Genomic DNA, 25,268 nt, shown 5'->3' on the forward strand with positions numbered 1-25,268 from the left:
CGGCTGCATTTCCGATGGAGGCGGAAATGTTGTAGGCCCGTGTGCTCAGATTTGGGTGCACGTTAAAGAACCCCAGGTGGTCTAAATTTCCGGAGCCCTCCACTACGGCGTCTCTCATAATCATATAGTGGTTTTGGGACGTTAAACCCCACATATCAATCATTGGCGGTAGGCACAAAGATCGTGGAGAAAAAATGATGTTTTTTGTCCTTAGTTTCAAACCAATTTGTTGTATTTTTCACTTTTAGCTTGACCTCTCACTTTACCGTGAAAAAGCGCCTGCAGTATTATCGTTCCGTATCTCTTGAAGGCACGCGCGTGGCCTACGTCCCGAGACGAAACTAAACTGCTCAGCACCACAGCTACTGTTGAATTAAGTTTTCTCGCTATTACACAATCATGTATGGGGACCCCGTCCTTTTGAGGCTGTTTTCTTCGATCGCGAATGCCGTTTTCGCCCTTTGGCGTAGCACATTAACAGTACTTCATGCCAGCCTTGCACCGGGAATCTTCCGAATTAACTGCAATGCGGCCAGATATGACATAATTAACGAGAGTTTGATGGCATTAGGCTAGTGATATGCTTTGTTTACCGGTAGCAGAAACACATCCGAATGAGTTTATATTTCGAATAAACGGTGGTAATATTAACTAACACAGTAAAAGACACAGCGTGAGAACGACAGGGAAGACACAGAAGGGACAGGACAGAGCACTGCCTTTTTTCAGCACTTAGTCATGTCCCTTCTGTTTCTTCCCGGTCGTTTTCACGCTGTGTTTTTTACTATGTGAAACAACTCGCCCAAGCCTTAACCTTAGAATTGACAAACTTTTTCAGTACAGATAAAGGTCTCTAAAACAAAGCCCGACCTTACATAACAGAAAAGTAATGATATGCATGTGATATGTCACGAGTCACGACATGCTCGTGGTGCGCTCTCTGCCATTTGGTATACACTAAAATTGTTAGTGTGTGACTTGAATGTATGATGAACGTATACGACAGATGGTAACATGAATACAAGGTTATGCATGTCATGCTTGTATTACGTACGTCCCCATCACCACCCTTCATCCCTGTTTTGCTCTGTTTTTTTATCCCCGGTGTAGAGCTCAGGCTGACCTTTCTGCCTTCTAATAAATTCTGACCCACTCTCTCTCTCTCTCTTTCTCTCATGGTGAAATCATGGCCATTTCGCTGTCCTAATATACATGAAAATTCGCATTGTGCGATGTTATTGTATGAAGAACATATCTGGTAGGTGGCAATAAGGGGATAATGACGCACGTTATGCATAGCCACGCTTATGATGAACTCGAGGACATTTAGCTCGCTTAATATACACCCAAAATTGGCTTTGGGTGACGTAACTGGCGAACATATATGAGAGGTGGTAGTATGAAAATGATTACATGCATATCGTGCGTACATACAGCATGATTTACATCATACGCTTATGGTGAACTCGTGGCCAATACAGTAGATTGACGGAAACTGGTATTACGAGACGCGATTGCATGAGGAGCACACATGATAGGTATTAACATGAAGACATTGACATGCATGCCGTGTGTACCACGACTTACATGCCATCGCGTTCAGTTTTTGTTTCAATAAACTTGAGTTAGTGCTCGTACTGTCTCCTGTCTCCTCTTGTGTTTCGTTCTGTTCAAGACTTTTTGACAACATGTATGCCACTTCTTGCTGCTTGCTTCGCATTGCATCATTTTTTCCGGTGAGAGGGGTCCGCCGAATTTTCGAAATTTTGAAAGCACCCTAGTTTCGAACAAAATAGTCGTGCAGCCGCTCTCCGCGCGCTTTCTTCTCGGGCTACGTCACTGTCATTGCAAGCCAATGCCCGAACAGCGCCAATAAAAACAGCGCCAATAACTAGGGACAAGAAAAGAACGAGACAGACAGCGGCACTGACTTGCAAGATTTATTTGCTGGAACCGAGCAATATATACTTGAGCAGTATCTGACAAAAAAGGGAAACATACAAAACAAAGAAAATAGGATTCACCTAACAGCCGAGTAATCATCGTGATAACGCGCCATGAACAACACGCCTACCAACGTTCTGAAGAAAATCTGTTTCTTTTTGTGATAGAGCGATTGAAGGCCTGCTGACACATGCACTGCCCGGCCTTTTTATTTCTGCAGCCTCATACATTTCGCGTATCATCTGGCCCCGATGACGAATAAAGACGGTACAATGCTGAAAATCGGGCACACAACCACAGTCTCAGCAATGAATGCCGAGGTGGCCCGAAACTGTAGAAGAGAAGTTGTGAGCGTTGTGTCTTGATCACCATCAACACGCACACAATGCAACAAAAGGTTCAAACAATGTGTTCCCCGCAGTGAATCCTTATGACGTAACAATATATTACTTAAACAACGACCCATTGTAAAACGTAGTGCTTTTCACAAGATAATTGCATATGATGGACCCTTCCCCTGCCGTATTGAACAAAAATTTCCCTTTGCTTGGTGGTTCACCCATGATTTCTCTTGCTTTGTCTCAATAACTTCGTACCGATAGCCGCACAATGCACAGTCTTCAGCACACACACAAAAAAACTGTATTCGTACCTAGTGCCAGCCGTTTTGAAGCGATTGCGTGAAGGCACGGTATATTTAGAAGTGTAGCTAAGTCTTCCCATCGGTTGTATTTACGCTTTTCATCAGCATCTTTCCGGATTTCTTCAAGCTCCTAATGCACGCGTTGGAACTGGTTGAAACATCCGGGAGGAAGTCACGTCACTAAAACAAGCGCCACTTTTCAAGACCAGTGGTACTGAGTAGAAGATTTAATTATGGTTACCCGGTTCTAGCAACGTAAAAGAAGTTGCGTAGGATTCCGATAGAATTAAGCCATGCCACAATAACTGCCGACGCTAACGCGAGAAGGTATTCCATACGTGAGCAACGCCACGGTGAGTAAGAAAAAAAAAACAAACTAATACACTAAAATCAACTTTTCAAAGATAAGATGCATTAACTGCTAAGTGAGATGATCTACGAACTTGCCAATTACTTTCTGCCGTTTAGAGAATCACGGGTGTTGTAGATTACTGCCCATCATCATCATCGCATTCCGCCGTTTCAGAAGTGTGGCGATTTGGGCTAGTTGGTATGATCACGGTAGATATAGCGTGAGAACCGAACGACGACAAAGGGGCAAGAAGGAGACGAGCGCTTGTCTACTTCTTGTCCCTTTGTCGTCGTTCTGTTCTCGCACTCTATCTATACCATCATGCCGTTTCAGGGTGCCGCATTTCCGAAATAATTTTACGGCTTGTCTATACCAGCGTCATCGCTGCCCGCTTTATGATAGCGTCGCATATTTACAACATTAGACTTACCCACCGCAATCAACGCTTTCCGGCATTTAAAAGCGTCGCGCGTTTCGGAGATGATCCCTCGCCCTTTCCATCGTCATCGTCACTGTTCGCAGTTTCAAAGGGTCGCGTATTTCCGAGATGCTCCTCCGTCTCGTATACCGGCGTCGCCGCTGTCCACCATTTCGAATCGTCAATTACGAGATAATTCTGCGGCACTGTCCGCCGTTTTGCATCAACACGTATGTCCGAGATCATTCTCAGCTTTGTCCACCGTGATCGTCGCTGTCCGCCATTTCAAAGCGCTGCATATATTTTAGGTGATCCTCCGGCTTGTCCACAGACATCAGTGCCGTCGACAGCTACAAAACGTCGGGTATTTCCGAAATGATACTTCGGCTTGTCCACCGACATCGTCGCTGTCCACCGTTTGAAATCATCTCGTATATCCGAGATTACTCTCCTGGTTGTACCCAGTCATCGTCTTGATCCACCGTTTCAAAGCGTCGCGTGTTTCCGAGGCCATGCTTCGCCTTTTCTGCCGGCGTCGTCACTGTCCACCTTTTCAAAGCATCGCGTATGCCTCAGATAATATTCGGGCTTGTATAACGATGTCGTCCCTGTTTGCTGTTTCAAAGAGTCGTGTATTTCCGAGTTGATCCTTCGGCATGTCCACCGACATCATCACCGTCGACCGTTTTAGAGCACTGAGTACTTCTGAGATAATCACTTGGTTTGTACACTATGAGTATTGCTATCCGTCGTTTTAAATCTTCTGTGTTGCCGAGATGATCGTCCGACATGTGCACCGTTAGAATCGCTGTCACTGTTTCAAAGCGTGGCGTATTCCTAAGGTGATACACCGGCTTGTCCACTATAACATCATTACTGTCTATCCTTTCAAAGCGTCACGTGTTTCTGAAATGATCATTCGGCTTGTTGACCATTATTATTGTTTTACGCCGTTTCAAGGCGTCTCGAATTATGTACTCCGGCATGTCCACCATCATCGTTACCTGCCGCTGTTCGAAGCCTCACGAATTTGATAGATAATTCTCGGTTTTGCTACCATCATACTCGCTGGCCGTCATTTCATAGCGTCACGCATTTTCTAAATGTTAGTCTACCGTCGTCATCGCTGTCCACCGTTTGAGACTATCATGCACTTTCTAGATGATCCACCAGCTTGTTCACCGTATAGTTCTCCGCCGTTTTAAAGGGCTACGAAGTTTGCTGACGGTCTTCTAGCTTGTCAACGATTGCCGTGACTGTCCGCTTTTTAGAGCGTCATGCATATTCTAGATGATCCTCTGCCTTGTACCCCGTCACCATTGCCCCTCACCGTTACGAATCTCGTGAATTTACAAGATGATTCTCCGGCCTAATCAATGCTCTGGTTGCTGTTCACTGGCAAAAACCATCAGGAATTTTCTATATGAGGGACCGGAAACCTATTGAGCCGCAGGGCCAAGTTGCATCTAGCCGACACCGTTTACTTGATTTACCGAGCGAGTTTTACCTCAACTAATCGTGCTCACATGTTGCGACGGGATCTGAATGACGTGGGCTGCCCTTCACAGACGTTTGACCACTGGAAGTAGCCGAGTGTCGGGCCGAGCGACGCCTGTGCTCATTTAAAAAAAAACTGGTGGATATTCGGCATCACGTGGATTTCAACCCACGACCTCCCATATCCGAAGCGGACACTCAACCACGAGGCCATGGTTGCGGTCATTTGGTCCCAGATGGTGCACATTTTTGACGTAAAAGTGACAGAGGGAAACACACAAACTGTCTGACATAGAAAATACCGGGCACGTCACTGTCCACCGACCTAAGACGTGACGCATTGTCTAAATGATTGTCCATGGTCGTCTGCGCTGCCTCTCGCTTCCCAAAAAGGTTCACTTGGTCCCAGTTAGTACACATTCCTGTGACAAAGATAACAGGGAAACACACAGGACCCCGACGTAAAAAAAGACATGATACACAGTGAATTACAAAAAAAAAAAAGTTTCACACAGCTGTTTCGTTTTTTCTTATTTGTATACGTCGTTTTTATTGTATACGTGTTGTTCTATTTACACAGAGTGCACTTTAACTATTTTATAACAAGGCTAGGGCATATATTGTTAGAGAAACTTGGCCGGGTGACGCGGAATGTGCATAGGAGGCTCAGCGATGAGTTATGAAGTCACGGTGTTCACTCAAAATAATTGAACGTTTGTGCGATTCATTTGAACTAAACGTCACTCCGAGTGTACAACATACAGCAAACGCGTATTTTAACGCAACACGTATCTGATGATTCACAAGCGTTCTTATGTAATTTCACGCCGCTGAAACGCGGTGAAGTTTGCGCGATTGCACAAGATGACGCAATTTTCGGCTACTACAATTGAAATATAATACGGCGTATGACTGAGACATGACAATGAGCGAATCAACATAACAACAGGGTGTAGCGATGTGACGAAAATTGTGCCTATATGAACGCACTTGTCTTCCCGACTGCGAGCATGCAGGAGGACCTCTCTGCGCCACCTCTGGATGCGCGAATAAAATAGCTCGGCACCCAATAATTTGCGAAAACTAACATCCAAGTCTCAGTTGGACGTTCCAAGTCAATTATAAAAATCGCAATGCTCTCACAACTCGTCGCCGGCATAGTCCAAGCCGTAATACGACGAGTGAAAGAGACCGCCACTATGGCCCGTAGCCCGGAATCTGATGCTGTGGCTCGGGTTTAACGTGTATAGCATGATATATCAGTGCGTCCAGCGCATGCATCACGGTTTGCAGGAAATGAAGAAATGTTCAGAATTCGGTCGCTGACTCATCGCGAGCTGGTTCACGCTTCGGCGACGAAGGTCTGCGCCTGGAGTGCGGTGACGAGGAATGATGCCTCGTCCGGTGATGCTTCTCCCTCCTAGAAGACCCCGAGCGCCGCGACCTGTGGACGCTGTGCGACGGTGGCGAATCCGCGGATCTATGTTCTTTACTCGTAGTCATCTGCGTCTTGTCGTGGTCGTCGGATTCGCCTTTCAGTTGCGTATCTCGGCCGGTTGACGGCATGCTAGAAAGTCCCGCGGAGTCTACATTTATGCGATTTCTGACGTCCTCGGCACTGCTTGTGGCCGGAGCTCCAGCTGCCTGGTGATCGAGGGCAGGAGGCGCAGATTTTGCGCAAGTCCTTGACGAAGTGCCGCTCGAATAGGTATTAGCGACTTCCGTTTCTGTAGGTGGCGCGTGCTCGCTCGTGATCGGGCGAAAGGCGATCATTTCCGGGTTTGAAGCGACGATGCCTGGCGCGGAGCGTCGATGAACGATGCTGCCGTCGACAGCGACGCCGTTGACGGTTGCCTTGGAGGAGTCGGCTGATGCCACGAGACCGTTGATTCGGGGTTTCTCGTCACTGGAGGCGAAGCCCGGATTGTCCTTTCCCCCGGCATAAGCGTTCTTCGATCTTCCCAGTTCGATCATGTGCTCGACATCGTACTCGCCCTGCACAGTAAAGATGGCATGTCATTTAGTAAGTGTACACGCATTGAAACATTGAGACTTTAAGTCGACATTTTGCACAGTACTCTCAACGTATAGATGTTGCAGGCCCGGTCAGTGGGAGTCGCAACCTCGAAACAGCAAGGCTTTTTTTGCATGTACACGCAATAATAGAATATCTATGGAAGATACAATATAATAAAAGTACAGGGACACAGCATTATTCAGACGTCGTGCCTGTTCCAGCCGGATGTGGTACATAGGGCACAATATCAAACACTTGCTCATTTGCCTGTCGATGTGTACATGCGAGAGTGATAGTGAACGTATTCGGCAAGCTTCAACGTACGCACCTTGAAGCACAGCAAAGTGTATATATAGCGTTGTATATACCTCAGTGTACAAGTGCCGTTCAATGGTATCTTATACGTTCCGGTCGTTAACTTTGACTGCGTTGCGAACGCGTTGGTGCATGTAACACTGAGGTGGCACCGGTACACCTGGGGGGGGGGGGGGGGAGCGGGGGGCTCAAATGAAAGCGGTGTGAGAAAATTTGCAGCTCTATGGCGACTCCAAAACTGCTATACTCCTTCCGCTCGTGAGCTAGTTCTAATTCTACTGTACAGATTGCGTTTTATAGAAGCGCGAGGGTCGTGGTACGGGATGGTTGGCGTGCCATAGCAGCGCAAGTTGGACGTCAACAGAAAGGAAAGAAGCAAGATAAGCGCTGCAGCCATTTTTTTGCGTTGCGCACTTCAGAACGAGACAACTGCAGAACGCACAGGTAGCGTGTCCTTGTAAGAGTTTTGAAGAAAATCGCAGAGGAGCAATGATGCACAGACATCAACACTTTACCTAGGTCGGGTGCTATGCACGAAATTATTTTTCACTTTCGCCATATAACAATAAAGTCACGTTACAGTCAGCCCTTCGGCTGGTTCGGGTGAGTGAGCGAAGTAATATTGTTACGTCAGGAACAAATTCATGCATATCAATTCACAAAAATCAGAATTTCCCTCATCCTGCAAGGTCGGCTGAGGATACGCGGACATAACGCTTCTTCATCTTCAACGAGTACCGCCACTTTTTCAATACGTTCTGTGCTTTACAACTTAAGCCTGTTTTAGAAGCTATACAAAATGGTAAAATGTGAAAGGAAAATACAGCGCAATCATTGTTTGGCCGTAAGTACAATCCTTTGGTTTATATGTCTGAGATGCTTAATCATAATTACTTCATTGATGGAATACGTTCTCACTTCTACCGATTTTTTCAAGACCCTGATGATACATAGTGTGTAAAACGAGAGTGCAGTGCTGTTGTACACGCAGCTTCGTTCAACGGCACTGTGTTAGGTGTGTCACGAAACCGATGTGGGTTGTTACTGTTTATGATAGTGAACATGCTGCGAACGGGAACTGCGAACTGACTAATTCATTTAATTAATTTCTGGAAACGTCGCTCTAGTTCCTTTCAATGGCGGTACCTTGTGAAGGAATCGTGATGACATTAATAAATTAATTCACTTTGCCGAACAGGCTTTTTCATTGACTTCTCTATCAGAAACCTGGCTTTCTGATGTCGATGCTGTACTACACTGCTTTTTCTCGTAAAATACTGAGTGTGGTCACCGCCCATCTAACGCTCAAGGAGACTGAGCCACTTCTATTTCTTTTGATAATAATTACAGAGGCAGAATAGATCTTTCCATTGACATCCCGAATTGCAAATTAGTTTGTATTTAAATCGATGAGCCTAATTTTACACACAATAAAAAATTAACACTTGCTAGTACTTATCGATCTTTTTTTCCTCGCTCGCTCAATTCTTATCGGCTCTTGAGATTGTCCTGAACAATCTATCACTTGGAAACAAAACATTTTGTATGTAGGCGGTATCAACATTAACTTATATTCTCATTCGAATAGTACCGCTCCATATAGTGATAGCATTTTATATAGGATACGGATTAATGTGCCTCATTGATTTACACACTGGATATAACACACGTGACGCAAACACTCTTCTAGAGCATTCTTTCTCTAACGTTATAGTCCTCAAGTGTCCGGAGTAGTTGGTCGATACCAGTGATCAATGTCTCGTCTTCATGACATTTGGTAGTCCTGTTTCTCGAATTGACACAACCTTTACTGCGATGGTTTTCGACCGAGAATGTTTTATCACGGCTATTTCACAATGTGACTGCATGGTACAAAGCCAGCTCACAAATAGATCCACAGTCAGGGGTTGATATATTTTTTCTCTTTATTGTCAGAAGCTGTTTCTACAAGTGCTTATACCGCTGGCTCTCCAAAAGCCTGAAGAGGGGCTCTGCATTGTTAACGAGTCTGAGAAAGAATGATAGTCTCTATAGTAAAGTAAAGAGATCGCCCTTCAAAATGCTCTGGCAGTAAACATGAAATTGATTTTTATCTGCTTCTACCAAGTGCCTAATAAAAAAAATATGAATAATGTTTTTCTTTTACCACTTGATCCTTGGGACCGCTATTTTTACTGGACGGCGAGTCTCGTTATGCGAAGTTTTATACACGAAAGTAAGGCATATCTTCTATTCCTTTAGTTAGGGGTCACCGTTCTGAGAAAAAGGGCGTCAACTCTAAAAAAAAACACAACTGCATAACGAAGCCACCTGGTCAACCACGCTGCATTCAAAAGGGTGCCTTCCCAATACATAATAAAATAGGAAAGCAAATTGAATGCATTTTTTCCTCTTCGATCTAAATCTAATGCAAAGCATATCACGAAGCTATGCACGAAGTGCCATCGAAGCTATGCAACCAGCTGCAAGCGTAAGGTATATTCCCCGAGGTATATTCTCGACCGCTTCGACGTTATTCTGATAAAAATAGGATGCAAAACGCTGGTTTAGTAAGCTTTCGGTGGGCGTTACCAGCCCGTTGGTGGGCAGAGTTATTACGCGGCGTCTTTCAATGCATGAATAATTTTTGCCTCCAAATCTACGATCCTCTGAAAGGCTTCCTGCTGGTGCACGCAACTGCACGTATGTGCTATCCCGAACCACTGGCAGCGACTCTCAGTTGTATCGCTTATCTCCTGAAGTTAATTTTGTGCCTTCACATATTTCTTCATCGTGGCGAGATGACGTTCGTTAAGAAAGCTACAGCGCGGTATCCGTACTTCAGCTTGACACCCGCTTAAAGTGAGATAATACTGCTAAGGTTTATGCGAAGTGACAATCAGCATACGTCAAAGTAGGGGGAAATGAAAGTCAGAAGCCATGAAAGACGTTACTCCTTCCCGTAACACTGAGTATAAGGTAAGGCTGGCGATTGACAAACGCCACGGAACCGTTTGCGACTGGCGACCAGTCAGCAATTTAAGGGCACCATTCCCCACACCGGCAAGTGTGGGCGATGGTTAACTGTGAACGACGCCTTCTAGTAAAATGAGCAGTTGTCCTGCTGCGGCACACCTGATAGGTCTAGTAGTTTTACGGCTACACTCGCAGCCCTAAGAAAATCAAGCAGCTGGCCCATTCAGTCGCTTCTAGACCAAAGCAGCCATTTTCGCTTTGCAAGCAACTTCGTCTCGTATCACAGTCACCGGTATGAATGAGCTATTACAGAACGGAACCTACGTCTCGTTACTTTAGTTCTACCATATCTTTTCTCGCGACTTTCTAATGTAGGTGTTCTGTCAGTGCACTATTCGATCCCTAGCGAAAAATAGCGATGGCACAAAAGACACATCACCAAGCATTAAAGATATATGTGATCAACTATATCGTCTTTGTACAGCTCCAAAGGTGAACACTGTTACCTCGACATTGAGAAGATGTTTAGTGAATAATTCAGCTTCTGCTATTGCGAATTGCGAACATGGCTTACGCAGATAATTTTTCGGCTGAAAAAACATTAACAGCGCGCGTCAATAATTTGCGTTGCCAATAAAAACATCAAACATTTCTCAGTCTTTTTGGTCAATTATTTTCCCTGCTTGTATTGCAACTTTGCAGCGATTCTCCGCATGATAAGTAGCAATGTGATGTTTGTGTGTACTCGGAGCACCACAAATGAAGAACAACAGAAAAAGTGCACTTTTTTTACAAAAAAAAAAAAAAGAGGATTAAACTGTGAAAGACAGGCAAGTTAGCCAGCGGCTAGGCCAGCTGGCTACCTTGCGCCAAAGAAAGGGGATGGAGGGACATAAAATTGAAGGTCGATTTCTTGCAACACATAATATTTTACATGCTGCCATTAATGGGACATTTTAGTGGTACCATGGAGTATGGCTATAAAACGGTCGTTGTGCCTGGGCTGTTATTTTCGGCCGTTTTAGTATCCGTTATTAAGTGCAGCAAGTCGGTCGTGATTTTGAAACAGCATAATGCATACCAACTCACCGCGCTCTTCACCATAAATTTGTCGTGGAGGGAGGACGGCAGCATCACTCCGCAGAGGAAGTTGTAGATGGGGTGGATTGTCCGCGGATTCACCTTGCTCGGCCGAGTGTATCCTGCGAGCGGGCAGCACCACGTTTCCTTGTTACTTGGCGTGCTATATCACGCCATAAAATAACGAGTTACATAGCACATATTCACTGACTAAGAAAACCATTTGTATAGTGACCCATACACCTTCCACATACACCTACAGTGCCCACGTGAAGTCTAAATTATGTATAGTATGTGTTGGTAGTTGTATATTTGTACTTACTGCTTTACCGCCCTATGATATTTCTTTCGCACGTATATTCATTTTATTTGCCTATTCGATATTCTTTGATAAGAAGAGCGTTTTAGTCCTTAGGCTTTTATTTTGCTACTATGCGTTTTCCTTTATGATATAACATTTAAGATAATCCAGTAAGGTCATTTGCAATAAGATTTAATGTGTCAATAAACTGATAATAAAAGAAAGTTATATGCATGAATATGTCGTGTAGTGTCGTTCCACGCTGTCGAAGTAAAACGTTTCAATTGTTAGTTCGCTTCACACGGGTCAAGGAAGCTGCTAGTTTACGCGATGAAAAAAAAAGGGGGGAAGACATTGTTCACTTTCATTGAACTTACCTGTCAACAAACTGACGATGAGCCCAACGACCACAACTAAAACACACCCGATCATGCTGTACCAGACGTACGATATTCGATAAATGACGAGTATGTCTTTACTGAAACAAACAGAAACACAAAGATATTGTAAAGTCACACGTGAGACATATTCACCACAAAGTGAAACCATTTCGTTTACAAGCTTCGTTTACATGCGGTCGGAAGCATTTCTTTTGTATCAATTCATTAACGTAATTTCCATATTTTAATTTACATGTTTACTAATTAATACTTTATTTCGTAATATTTTGTAATACGCTCCGGGCCAAAGGCATTATGGAAGGCGTACTGATAAAGGTTGACTGTTCCACAGGTCTAGACCTCTTTCCATAGAATAATTTCCCTAAGGATGATCTGCACAAACAAGGCTGCTTAATGCTTATTTGGGTTTCAATTGTTTAACTTTCAGAATTAACGAAGGGCTTGTAGTGCAAATCGCAAGTCAAGTGAGGTCTAAAGCACAGCGTCGTCGACTATAGGGCTAATCCACACCTTTCGTTTAGATAAGTCATTAGAAACCGCTATGAAGCGAGACGCTTTCAAAACACGAGTTGTAGGCTCCGTATAGGGTATACGTGATTCATAATGCTTTTTTTTTCATACCATCATTACCACAACGTTTTCAATGGTGTCGTGCATTTGCGCACTGACACACAAACTGTGTAGGTTAAGGTAAATGGTGATTGTTTTTTATTCACGCAGCGTATCCACGTGCAAGTCTAAATAGCCCTGTACAGGTATATGGTAACATACTTATACGGAAACACTGAACTTTCCGTATGTTATCTCACAGATTTGTGTGTTAAAAAAATGAATAGAAAAGTTAATGGCTATTTTAAGTACTTCAGAGCACAGCAAACTTATGATGTCTGCGTTGCATCTCATAATATGTGAAGGTGGGCATTAGCCGCATAAAAGTATAAATTCTTATTTCACACTACCATCACTTTGCCCCTTAGCTGTTAAACCATTTACTGTAAGGCACACATGTTACAAACTAACAAAGGTGACTGCATGAGCGCACAAAGCACATGTTATACGAGGGCTCAAAAGGCTTACTTGACGGCAGCAAGGTCGACAGGCCTTGGGTAGGTGATGTTGTTAATGTCCTGTCCCGTGGCGTTCAAGTAGTCGCCGATGCATCCGAGCACCGATACGGGCGCCTTGTGTACCGCTGGCTTGACGGCGAAAGCGCCGAAGCCGATCCAGAAGCAGATTACCAAGGAGGTGATGGTGCCTACGCCGGCGCCCTGTATGCGTGCAACAAGAAACACCGCATCACGGCTGCTTTTCTGCGGCTATCTGGCAAGAACTGTGAGTGGTGCGTACTATATATGTTACTCTCAGGAGAGCATATAAATTGACTTTCTTTTTTGTTTAACCCTTTCAGCCCTGGATTTTTTATCTTGGTCGGATACACTTTTTGTGCGCGTTTTTCTTTTAGTTAGGACCTCAGAAGACCAAAAAACGAAAAATTGAGCCACTGGTACAAGCATTTTTGGTATAATTAATGTGGCATCAAAATATATAATTAAGGCACAGTAATTGGAAAATGAAAAAAATGGCCTCTTTTTTTCTGCCAATCAATGGTGCACACAAAATGGAAACCAACGTCTTACTTTTCAGCCTAATACTCACTGAAACAGCCTCGGTACGTCGTCCCGAAAATGGCGCTTACCCGCCTCATCTTACGCGCCTCGGCTTCACGGAGGACCTCGGTCGCGCTTCTTCTTCATTGTGGCTGCTACCTCCACCAACGTACCGCAATATTGGTGTCAATCGCAGTGGGGATTATTGAAGAACTGTGCCCCCAAGAGTGAGTAGTATTGGTTACGTTTCCGAAATATTACGGGAAATGTTGTGCGGTGGTGTCAATTGACACCGCAAGGCCGAAAGGGTTAAACGTGCAGCGCGAATAAAACTAGGCAAGGAGACGCGCTGATGCAGCATTATTCAATAACTATAAACCAATCAGTCCACACCAAGGTGTAACGCGGCTGATCGGTATCTTTGAGAAGAACGGTGGGCTTTATGAGACATTTGCTTTACGTAACGCCTCGTGCTGAGAGACAGCGTTGGACATATGGGCCTACTGGCCCGTAGAGAGCCATGAAAGCGTTCTTTCTTCTTTTTTTCAATGACTGATTTGTAGAATATTACACGATATAGAGAGGCCACTGGAGAGAGGCGATGGAAAATAGTAAGAGAGTCGAACAGAGAAGTAGAAGCGCTCGTTCACAATGCTTTTCTAAAATTATATTAAGCTTCCATGCTATAATTAGCTTTACATGTTCTTTATTATCTGTCTTTATTTTAGGGTACTTGTTTGCAGACTCGTCGTCTGCGACTTATAATGAGGTGCTCGATAAGAAACTCGTACAGTTCCTCATAGATTAGCCGCAGACGACTCGAAAGCAAAATTCATCCGGTGTGGGTATATCGTACCGTGCTTTTTATATCGACCTAACTTGCCTTAACTAATTACACTCACTAATTTATATTTCGTTATTTAGCTTTTACTGATTCATACATAAATTATTGGGCAATTCATTTTTATTATTGTCATATAAATGCACAGGCATGCGCCAACTCGTTCTTGCAAGGCTTTTGCTTATATAAAAGTCAGGTGATGCTTTTTGCTCCACTTCTCTTGTGCCGAATTTTCGTTCGAGGCCCTGTTCCCATGAATTGTGTAAGTTTTTCGCCACTATACTCACAATGCTGTTGGCGCAGGGAAAGAAGATGCCCAGTGTGAAAACACCCAGGAGCGGTCCACCGACAATTCCGAAGATGGCCAGGGCAGCCTGAAACGCAGATTTCACGGATCTCACTCTCATGTGCGCGCTCTTAATAAAAAAAAAAATTAAGAGATCACAACCGCGTAAAACGGGCACGGTCCCGACCTGATAGCCTTAATGCATTAGTGTCATGCAGCAGATGAGATGAGATACTGACCCCCATATTCACAAACGCTCCTCGACTCGACTTTCCTCCTTCACCTGACAGAGCTGAGCACTGCACCACCGCTCAGCTGAAAATGGCGCTACGCTGCTCAAAAATCGCAGCAGATTATGGCTGACATGCAGTGACTTGCCGTGCCCAGAGACGGCGCTCCAATCTGCTTTCTCAAGTGAAGGTGAAGCGTTGAGTGAAGGGACGTTCTAGGATACGGGGGTTACTCAGTTCCACATATACCGTGTATCTCGGACCCGCGGCCCACCATTTCTAACATGCTTGATGCGTCATCCATAAAAAAAGCCGACTATTGAAACTTAGGCACACATTAGGATAACTTTTAGGTCTTGCGAAGTGTTTCTTAATGGCATGGTAGATTTAGTATACTTAAAACCCCAGCTATGATTATTCGTTGCTTTCTGAGAAAGCTACTGGTTGACAAGATCTTCGCTTCTGGGAAGTCAAAAAGTTTGGTACGTAGCAGTACTAGTGATGTAAGAACCAACTAAAAAAAAAAGAAGAAACGTCATCTCTGGTTTTAAATAACTGAGCTGTCTCGATGAACCGCAGCTTCCATGTCACGTGGCAAGCATCACGTTTACCACACTTTATATTCAGAGTGCTTACTTGGAGAACGTTGCCCATCATTTGGGCTCCGTAGACGAGAGCAATGGCGACCAGGCCGTACGACATGGCTGGTTAAAAAGGAAAAAGGACGAGAAAGCTACAATCAGCCATTTCAGCCTGCACACTCTACATCGAACTTCAGCATCGCGATAATATCTTCAAGCTAACGCATCATTATTCTTGGCAAAGATCCTTTTCATACTTACCAATCATCTTCGTGAGATTCGTAGCGTAGCGGTCACTCATGTCTTTCTTAATGTACCTCTTGATGATATCTTCGAGTGTGACGGCAGCGAGAGAGTTTACACCAGACGAAACCGTGCTGCATGCATTGAAACACATTCACTGTAACTGGGCTGTAGAGCTATAAGTCGTACCTCAAACGTCATCACGCTGTAATGTGGCTACATACTAATCAAGTAGCCATCAATACGCAATTTGAGCCACTTAACTAGTTGTAATCCGAGCTATATGTGTAAAAACCACGTATACAATAACAAAACTAAAAAGTAAGAATATCTCGTGAGGATGGTAGTATGCTACATAACGTCTGAAACGCATTGTATTAGAGAAAATGTAATCAAAACATATTTATCGAGGCATAGCTGACGAATAACAAACTCCCGCGGTTACACCATGAGTCGTCATTTTTCGTACCACTTTAACACGAGAAAAAATTATCAACTTGGTTTAGTTCGCAAAAGACGATTACATGCATGAGACGATTACAGGTAATAATCTTGCTGTGCTAAATGTATTATTGCATTGAGAACAAGGTTGATGCATAACTCCTAAAAATAACATTGCGTGAGCGTCGATTGCGTGGTATGTCCGCCGAGCTCGCACATCAAGAGGAAACGCACGAAGGACTCTCCGGTGGACCTCGCGTGTGCTGTTCGCTACAACACACCCTGTCACAGCTATTTTTTCTGGAAGCCTTCATGAAAATAAGCGGGGATTAATATGGCACACCCGCAACTGCAATGCACTTTCAATCTGTTATTGCACTGCTGGAATGGTCATCATAGAATAAACGTAAAAAAAAAGTCGTACTTAAGTGACCTGATAGAAATACCGTGAAGCTTACCTCAGAGCGCCACTGAATATGCCGGAAACAAAAAGGCCCGGAATCCCATGCAGGCTTCCGAGGATGTCCATTACATAGAGAGGAAGTAACTAGAATAAAATTTGATGAAGTTTCAGTTTATGTGCCCTAATTAAAAAAACGTGACTTCGTGAATCAGTTAAGTCAAGCTGCGAATTATCTACGGGAGAGATAACTGTTGAGGTTTACTGTACAAATTTACTGTACAAATTTATTGATGATTGACTCGCGCACGCGCTACCACTATTATCAATATGCAATATGTCTCCTCAATCATTGAACGCGTTTATTCATTCCCATGCTGATACAAAGTGGTGAATCTAAAGCTCCCTTGTTCGTTCTCGAGTTTTGGCACCAATGTAAAATCCGAACACTTTGTTCGTAGATGAACGGGGTTTTCAGGACAAATACGTCTGGCGAGATCGCGCAGTGCGTCTCTACCCTGCCGTTTATCCCAGAGATGAAAAAGAACCCAAATCCTCGTGCCACGAGCTATTCCTCGTTCTTCCTTTTTTCTAGCACGCGCTATGTTCGTTGTTTTCTCTGCTGTGTGCGAGTACATAAGGGCAACAAAGAGATTACCCTGTTAGCCTATTGTTATTATTTACGGCCACGAGACTATCTGAATGCCTGATTTAGCACACTTGATGATCCTGCCGCCCGGTTCTTGGCCGATCCCCCTTTGTGGGCGAGTGCCAGCAAAGCTGAAGGTTCATCATCACCATTATCAACAGGGGCAGCAGGGTTGAAGTGTGCCAGCTGGTATCGAGGGAGTAGTGAAAAGAACGATTAGAGTATAGAACGCGGACGCCTTTTCTGAGCCCGATGAAAACGGGACGTCTTGCTTGAGGAGGAATATCAAACGCCTTAACTGTTATACCTTTCGCGTAAATTTCTTCTCCCCCCCATACCCGATTGATAAGTTCGTCTATTGCATGGGCATGCGCAGATAATTTTTGTGCCTTGTTTCTTTTGCGCCGTTGTGCGTCTTTGAAGTCATTAGTCGGCGTGTGTAATAGTTTGAGGGCGTAGAGCTTCAACGTGTAAGCAGTGCGCATGCACAGAACATTGCGGCAGTGTGCTGGTGGTCTCAAGGACGTATGTGAGATTCGATTCTTTGCGTGCGTTTCTCGCGCACGTACACAGCTTCGCACGCGCCCTCAAACAAAACACCAGACGGCTTGCATGGAAACACGACGACAGGATGACTGGAGCGCGCCTTCACTTTTCGACCTGCTACGCGATGTAAGGGAATGCAACTCTTTCGAGTAAAGCACGAGGCACACAGTGCTCTGGACAGAGATCGCTGTCCGCTCGACCGAGTCGCACCACAACGTGTTCAGCGCGTGCTGTTCGCGACCGGACGGACCTGCTCCTAGCGCAACACGCTGAGCGACAAACTTACGAAGGTAAGTCGCTTGGTGGTCTCCATTTAGTGTACAACGCCGATGGGAATCAGACTGGTGAGTACAAAATTTTCTTCTTTTCTTGGTGGCACCTCCTAAGTGAAGGACTTAGGAGGAGTACTCGGAACCAGTTCTTCGAAGAAAAGTTGAGAATTGCGAAAGAAAACAACTATAAATAAAAATCTTTAAGAAGGCACCGTTAGGCCCTGGCACCTGAAGCACATCGACTGTCAATAAAACATTTCCAGCAGACGGAGTTACATGATAGCTCTCAATGCACTTCGCGTACGTGCAGATAAAAACATTTCGGATGACGTTTCACGGTTGCGTACGTGAAGTCCCAATGAACGTGAAACTAAAACTGCCTAATGTCTTGAAATATTTCTTTTGTCCATGTTTGCACGCCCGGTTCTTTTTTTTAAATAATGAATACTTACAAACTAGCTCAACTCAGCTCTCTGTTATTCTAAACAAAAGAATGGCCCATTATATTTTTCATTTAGTCACTAACGCAGTATGAAATTATGAGGCATGCCAGATAATTAAAAAATACATTGAAATATATATTTATTTGAAAAAAGTACACATGCACAGCCTTTCTTTCTGTAACACATACATTTCTCTCACCAACCGTAGGGAATGACGAAAAGTGTTTACCTGGTCAGGAGCTGTCGCTTTCTTGGTCAGCAGCGGGTCACAATCTTGGTACCTGGCGTACATAACTAGGCCGGCCAGAGCGCAGATCACCATCAAAAACGCCAGGCCAGGAAGATTGATCCAGATGGCTCTGCAGCAATAACAACCACAGATGGCATCCCCCCTTGCTCACGGTCACATCCATAGCGCCTGAAAATTATCGCTGACCTCTGCAATGCCTAAGAGAGAGAACCTTAACCCTGGATGTAATTACCCCGGAGTTGTTTGGACGAAGACGAAGTGTTGCTGTAGCTGAGTGTTTGCCGTTCATCTTCAGACTTTTCACTTATTTTCGCAGTTATACGGGGAACATAGTTCCCTTTTCGGCGGCGATGGAAGTGGATTCATCTGCACGCCCACCCGAGTTGCCGGCGACAGCGCCAGCAGCCTCAAGGATGCGAAACTGCCTTTCCAGTGACAGTGACGCTACCCTCATTGACACTGCCGAGAGTGTCGACAGCTCCGACAACGAATACGTGACCGTCATGAGCCAGAAAGCAAAGCGGAGGATGCTCAGGACATCCATGGGCGCATCTGCTGGGAGGGCCCCGCAAAGCCCGCCGAGGTACACCGTCCTATTCTTGCCTACGCAACCATCCATCAACATGAGACTACTGAACAGGCAAGCTGTATCTTCAGAGCTCGAGGCTCTGTTGCCGAACAGTATTAAGGATATCAGAGTGAATCCCCGGAAAAATGTTGTAGCAGTGGACGTCGCTCAAGCGTCAGCGTCAGATTCACTGAGCAAAGTCACCGTTCTTGGCGGCATGAATGTTCACACTATCATTCCGCTAGGAAATCAGGCAACTACAGGCGTCATATATGACATCGATGTGACCATCTCGAACGAAGATCTGCCGATTCTTATTAAGCCTGCTAATGATTGGCCCCAAATACTACAGGTTTGCCGTCTAGGAAAGTCGAGATGTGTGAAGATAGACTTTAAGAGTGATTGCCTGCCGACACATGTTAAGGTGGGTCATTTCCGACATGCTGTGCGGCCATTTGTCCCTAAGCCGCTTCAGTGCCGAAAATGTCAGAAATTTGGTCATGTGAGCGCCGTCTGTGGAAATCCTACAACATGTTCTCGTTGTGGTGCACCACACTCTGCCGACAACTGTAAGGCTAATTCCTATAATTGCCCGAATAGCCAAGGGCCCCACGACGCCACATCAAAAGAGTGTCCGAAAATAAGGCAGGAGATTTCGGTTTTGAAGAAAATGGTGAGGGACCGTTCGACTCACCGAGAAGCGGTTGCTGTCGTCAGGCGACATCATTCTCGTCGCAGACGCTCATCTAGAAAGCCTGCACACAGTATCAAGCCTTCTGTAAAGCCTCCTTTCGTTGAATCGGCCTCACCACCACCGCCGGACAGAAGGAACACGTGCACTGAGAATGCTGCCCCTGAAAAGGAGGCTCTGGAAGAAGCATGACCATCACTTCCAAGGATAACCCCTGCCGAAAAACTGGAACGTGCACCGGTAGCACCACTTTCTGCATCTCGCCAAGATGAGGCGACAGAGCGTGACCGTGAAATTTTGACGATGATCAAGTCTCTCATCAATGCCATTCGCACGCTTATAGGCAACACGAACACGCCTACAGCACGATGCGCAGTGCAAGTATTGGATGCCCTGAGTCCAGTGCTTGCCAACTTCGCATAGACAAAATGGCTCTTTCACTGCCTTCATTCCGAGATGAAGTACGAAGTGCGACAGTTTTACAGTGGAATGCCAGAGGACTTAAATCACGGATCTCATGCTTTCGACGGTATGTCTTCCGCAACAGATTTCCTATATTAGTAATATGTGAACCAAATTTGTCAAAAGCGATAAAGCTTTTTGGCTACGAAGCCTTCACTTCATCGACTTGTGGTTAACCCAGCAAAGAAGTAATTATATATATCTGCACAGATTTCACCTACATTCCACATTTGGTGCAACCCCATGACGGAAATCAATACGTATGCCTCCGTGTTGCAGAGAAGAAGGTAGCCTTCACGCTTATCGGCGCATACATCCCACAATCTGGTATGTTCGATGGTGAAAGATTACATGACATCTGACCGCTACACCTGGACCTTGGATTGTTATTGGTGATTTCAATGCTCATCACTTGCTTTGGGGAAGCACAAAGATTGATTCCAGAGGCCGGAAAGTTGCTGAATTCACCTCACGCCACGAACTTAACGTTATGAATGACAGCAGTACAACGTATTTGCGTGGTTAGAGATATAGCAGTTGCTTGGATCTTGCATTGGTGTCACGGCAATTCCCCCAACAAGTGCGATGGTTAACTGATATTGAGACTCACAACAGTGATCATATTCCAACGTATCTGAAGGTCACAGGTTTTGCAACTTCCTCCTCATCAACTATTAGAAGAGTTAATTGGACAATGTACAAGACAAAGGTGGAAGAGGCATGCGATGATGTCGCGTGCGGCCTCGAGGAGGTAATGAAAAATGTGATGGAAGAGGTTACGTGCGCCTTTAAATACACATCAAAGCGTACAGAATTTGATATAGAACTTGAACGACTACGAACGATTCGTAGGCGGGTGGAGAGGAGGTACAGGCGCACTAATTCAATTCATGACCTCAGAGACGCTCGACGTCTACAAAAGAAAATCCAACGTCGAATGGACAAGCTGGAGAACCGATGGTGGAAGAAATTTTGTGAATCACTCGATCCTCGCAAGCCTATGTCCCATATATGGAGGACGGTGCGTGGCCTTGGCTCGACTCCACAACAACGTCCATTCAGCACATTGGCTCTCCATCAATGCCGCCTGCAGGTTGACGTTGCTGAAGATTTCTGCGTGAGGATCGTGGGCAATGTGGTTACCATGAGTGACGAAGTTCTCGGAGATGTTCCTGTAGCACGAGTTTCTGAACTGAATATGCTTTTCTCACTCGAGGAACTGGATGCAGCTCTAGCCACCTGCAGACGTTCATCGTCACCAGGGCCGGACGGTATTACATACGCTGCTTTATGCCGTCTTGGAAAATCGGCCGAGACCAGCTACTAAAATGCTACAACCAGCCATAGAACGATGGCGTCGTTCCAGAAAGCTGGAAATCTAGCCCCTTGGTACCAATCTTCAAACCTGGAAAGTCACCGCTTGATCTGGCATCATATCGACCCATTGCGCTATCCAGCTGCGTGGGGAAAATAATGAAAAGAATGGTTCTGACACGCCTCGAGTGGTACCTTGAACGCTTTAATATATACCCAGAGGCCATGGCTGGTTTTCGAAGAGGCAGCTCTTCTATTGATATTGTCATCGACCTCGTAACCTCTGTGCAACAACAGAAATACCTCAAGCGCATCTCGGTTGCAATCTTCCTCGATGTGAAAGGTGCATACGACAACGTAACGCACGATGCCATCCTAGATGCCTTGGCGAACATTGGAATCGGTGGAGAATTGTTTCGATGGATTCGGAGCTACCTACAGAGGAGATCCTTCTTCGTGCTTACTTCGGAAGGCCGCACCGTTGATCATTACACCGCTCGTGGCGTTCCACAAGGCGGGGTTCTCAGACCTATGCTGTTTACCCTCACGATCATTGGACTTGTACAAAGTCTGCCTCGATCAGTCAATATATCTACATACGCTGATTATATATGTATCTGGTCTTCAGCAGTGACACGACTCCAGGTACGCGCACGGCTCCAAAAAGCAGCGAGAATAACGTCGACGTACCTCCATGCTCTAAGCCTCACAATTTCCACCGAGAAGTGCGCCTTAATCTCTTTTACCGCAAGCCCATGATCTATTATCCTGTTTCCATCGACAACGTGAGCCTTTCATATACGAGACGTCACCGATTCCTGGGCGTCATTATCGACAGAGATTTCTCGTGGAGTGCTCATATCTCGCACTTGTAGAAGAGGCTCAGCTCTATCACACACGTGATGAGATTTCTCACTGGTAAAACGTGAGGCACATCAGTGTCATCTATGCTTCAGCTGTACAGAGCGCTCTTCTTTGGATATTTGCGGTATAGCACGCCCGTGCTTTCCAACGCCGGAAAAACTAACATCAGGTTCCTGCAAAGGATTCAAGGCCAAGTCCTCCGCACATGCTTGGGGCTACCTCGGTGCGCTAATACGTTAGCAACAATCGGTATTGCTAAAGACCATCCGATCACGACATATATAACTGTCGACACACTCCGGACACATATCCGTCACATATGCAGAGTGCCTAACCACCATTTTGCTAGCTTGCCACTAGAAAGACCAAAGGCAGCGTTTTCCAAAGTTGTTGCGGCTAACCAGAATTCCATCTCGTCGATATTCTCGCCCGCAACCATACCACTATCTCCAGAGTGGTGCATAAAAAGACCGACTGTGCACCTTGAAGTGCCGGAGATATCTAAAAAGGCAAGCCTGTCATCTGCAGCCCTCAAGCAGATCTCACTAGACCTTTTGCATTTGTCGTATGCTAACCGAATTCATGTTTACACGGACGGTTCGGTCTCGGGAAGTTCGACAGGTGCCTTTGTCACACCATCTCGATCAATCACCGTCAAATTCAAGACATCACACGTCACGACATCTACGGGATCCGAGCTCGCCGCTCTTCGAGCCGCTGTGGAGTTTGTTACGCAAGAATCCCCTAGTAGATGGGCCATTTTCTGCGACTCCAAGGCAGCCCTTCAATGCGTGCGAAGTCTACGACGTGGAAACTACCACCAGATGGTGTATCATATTAATAAAATTTGTCATCGCGCTGCTGATCAAGGACACGACATTGTTTTACAATGGTTGCCGGGCCACTGTGGCATCAGTGGTAACCACCCCGCCGACGACGCTGCTCGATGTGCCCACGATGGAGCGTCCACACTGTTAATACCCTTGTCAAAAGTAGACGCAGCTAGAGAACTTCGCCACATCGCGCATAATGCCACGCTTGCGCACTGGAATTCTCCACTTAACTCCAATCATCGCCCTAAGAATCTTAAGTCATTACTCCAGAAACAACTGCCATCCAAGTTTTTTCGACGTGACGCTACAATGCTGTGCCGGCTGTGGACTGGGGTAGCGTTTACTATGTCATTCAGCCATCGCATTGGCATGGCGGATTCATCCATGTGTGAAAGCTGCAACTGTATAGAGACTATTGAACATATCTTGTGCCACTGTGCCCGATTTGATGAAGATCACCGGACTCTCCAGTGTGCCTTGAATAGACTCGATGACCGGCCATTTAATGAAGCGAAGATCTTAGGAGCCTGGTCGCGCAGCACATCAGCACAGAAAGCCACACGAGCCCTCCTGAGATACTTGACAGTAACTTCATTGAGGGACCGCCTGTGAAACTCGGCATTGTGTGTATGATGTGACATGTGTTTATTCTTCTCTCTCTTTTTTACTTCCCTCTCCCCCTCCCCATGTGTAGCGTAGAAAACTGGACGCAAGTCTAGTTAACCTCCCTACCGTTCCTACATTCCTTCTCTCTTCTCTGTCTTCTCTACCCCGGAGTTTATTTTAGATGCGAAGCAGCTTTTTTTTTCTCGGGGCTGTGTCCGTCCCACGGCGACTGTCCGCTCCCCCACTGCACATGTGCCAACTCCCCCTCCCCTCCTCTCTTCGCGTGAGCGTAAAGGTGGAGGGAAAAAATGGCAGAGCGCTGCCTCCGCTTCGTTTCACCTCACTCGTTCATCTCTTTGCCACAGGCTCACAGCTGAGCGTTCGTATATAGTGTCACGCACGCTTGCGCCGTTGCACTTTCCTAGAAGCGCTGCTAGTTCACTTTGCGGCACACACATGGTAATGCACTTAAATGAGAGGGGGGGGGGTTAACATAAGCGATACAAAACATATAAACAACTCCAGGCACAAATGAAATATACAGGGAAACATGAAATGGAAACATGAGCGAACACCAGCGCTGCTTCGCACCTCCACGTGGTTCCTTTTATGGGAAGATGGTGTTTTTTTTTGTGCGTGTGACCTGTACTAGAAAAGAAAGGTGCTTAGGCTAGTTGGTGATTGGGAATCAACATATTGGCACAGCGCAATATTAGCACAGCGCTCTTTCTGTCCTTGTCTCTTCTTCTGTAGTTACGTCGTAACTACTCATAGTCTTGCGCTGTGCAAATATGCTGTACTAGAAACTTTTGTGAGCGTCGACGCTCGGTTGATACTAGTGTATTCGCGTGGGTAATGTAGTCATAAAAGTGGGTCAAATTACTTGACTGTATGCTAGAGCCAGCGGGACCATTGCAAGATTTCAGGCTTACAAACACGTCGTAAGTCGATTAGCAACTACAGGAAGTGCCACAGGCCACGTGAGCCTCCACAAATGAGCAAGGATGTTGATCCAACTCACATTCGCGCACCCTTTACGGTGGAAACGGTCAGATATCGCTGGACCATCGCTTGGCTGACTGCGTACACCGACATCCAAGTGAAGAAGCAGCCGATGATGAGGCCCCACACGGTGTGCCGCTCAGTCGGGTCAACGCTGAAGCTGTTGAGACACAAGATAACGAGCAGCAAGTTAACTCAACGTCAAACCAGCAATCA

At 45.5% G+C, this 25,268-nt stretch overlaps 1 protein-coding gene and 1 long non-coding RNA gene across 3 annotated transcripts in view; one reads left to right on the plus strand and one right to left on the minus strand.

Moving 5' to 3' along the window:
• The window catches only part of LOC119185067 (uncharacterized), a 97,627-nt gene extending 86,968 nt beyond the window's left edge, over nt 1–10,659 (plus strand). The window contains exon 8 of one of the 2 annotated variants that reach the window (XR_012894869.1): nt 9,122–10,659. This is a non-coding gene — a long non-coding RNA (uncharacterized LOC119185067). The remainder of the gene's footprint in view (nt 1–9,121) is intronic. The other variant, XR_012894861.1, reaches the window with a different exon arrangement.
• The window catches only part of LOC119164255 (sodium-coupled monocarboxylate transporter 1), a 55,606-nt gene continuing 32,254 nt past the window's right edge, over nt 1,917–25,268 (minus strand). Inside the window, exons 7-16 of the mRNA XM_037416406.2 lie at nt 25,072–25,212; nt 18,692–18,821; nt 16,611–16,699; nt 15,730–15,845; nt 15,524–15,591; nt 14,659–14,745; nt 13,001–13,191; nt 11,900–12,000; nt 11,231–11,343; nt 1,917–6,849 (exon numbers count right to left, since the gene is read on the minus strand). Of these exons, the coding sequence (XP_037272303.2) occupies nt 6,163–6,849; nt 11,231–11,343; nt 11,900–12,000; nt 13,001–13,191; nt 14,659–14,745; nt 15,524–15,591; nt 15,730–15,845; nt 16,611–16,699; nt 18,692–18,821; nt 25,072–25,212 (1,723 nt within the window). The 3' untranslated portion in view covers nt 1,917–6,162. The remainder of the gene's footprint in view (nt 6,850–11,230; nt 11,344–11,899; nt 12,001–13,000; nt 13,192–14,658; nt 14,746–15,523; nt 15,592–15,729; nt 15,846–16,610; nt 16,700–18,691; nt 18,822–25,071; nt 25,213–25,268) is intronic.

This window comes from Rhipicephalus microplus, chromosome 1, assembly GCF_043290135.1.
Source record: "Rhipicephalus microplus isolate Deutch F79 chromosome 1, USDA_Rmic, whole genome shotgun sequence".
NCBI lineage: Eukaryota > Metazoa > Arthropoda > Arachnida > Ixodida > Ixodidae > Rhipicephalus > Rhipicephalus microplus.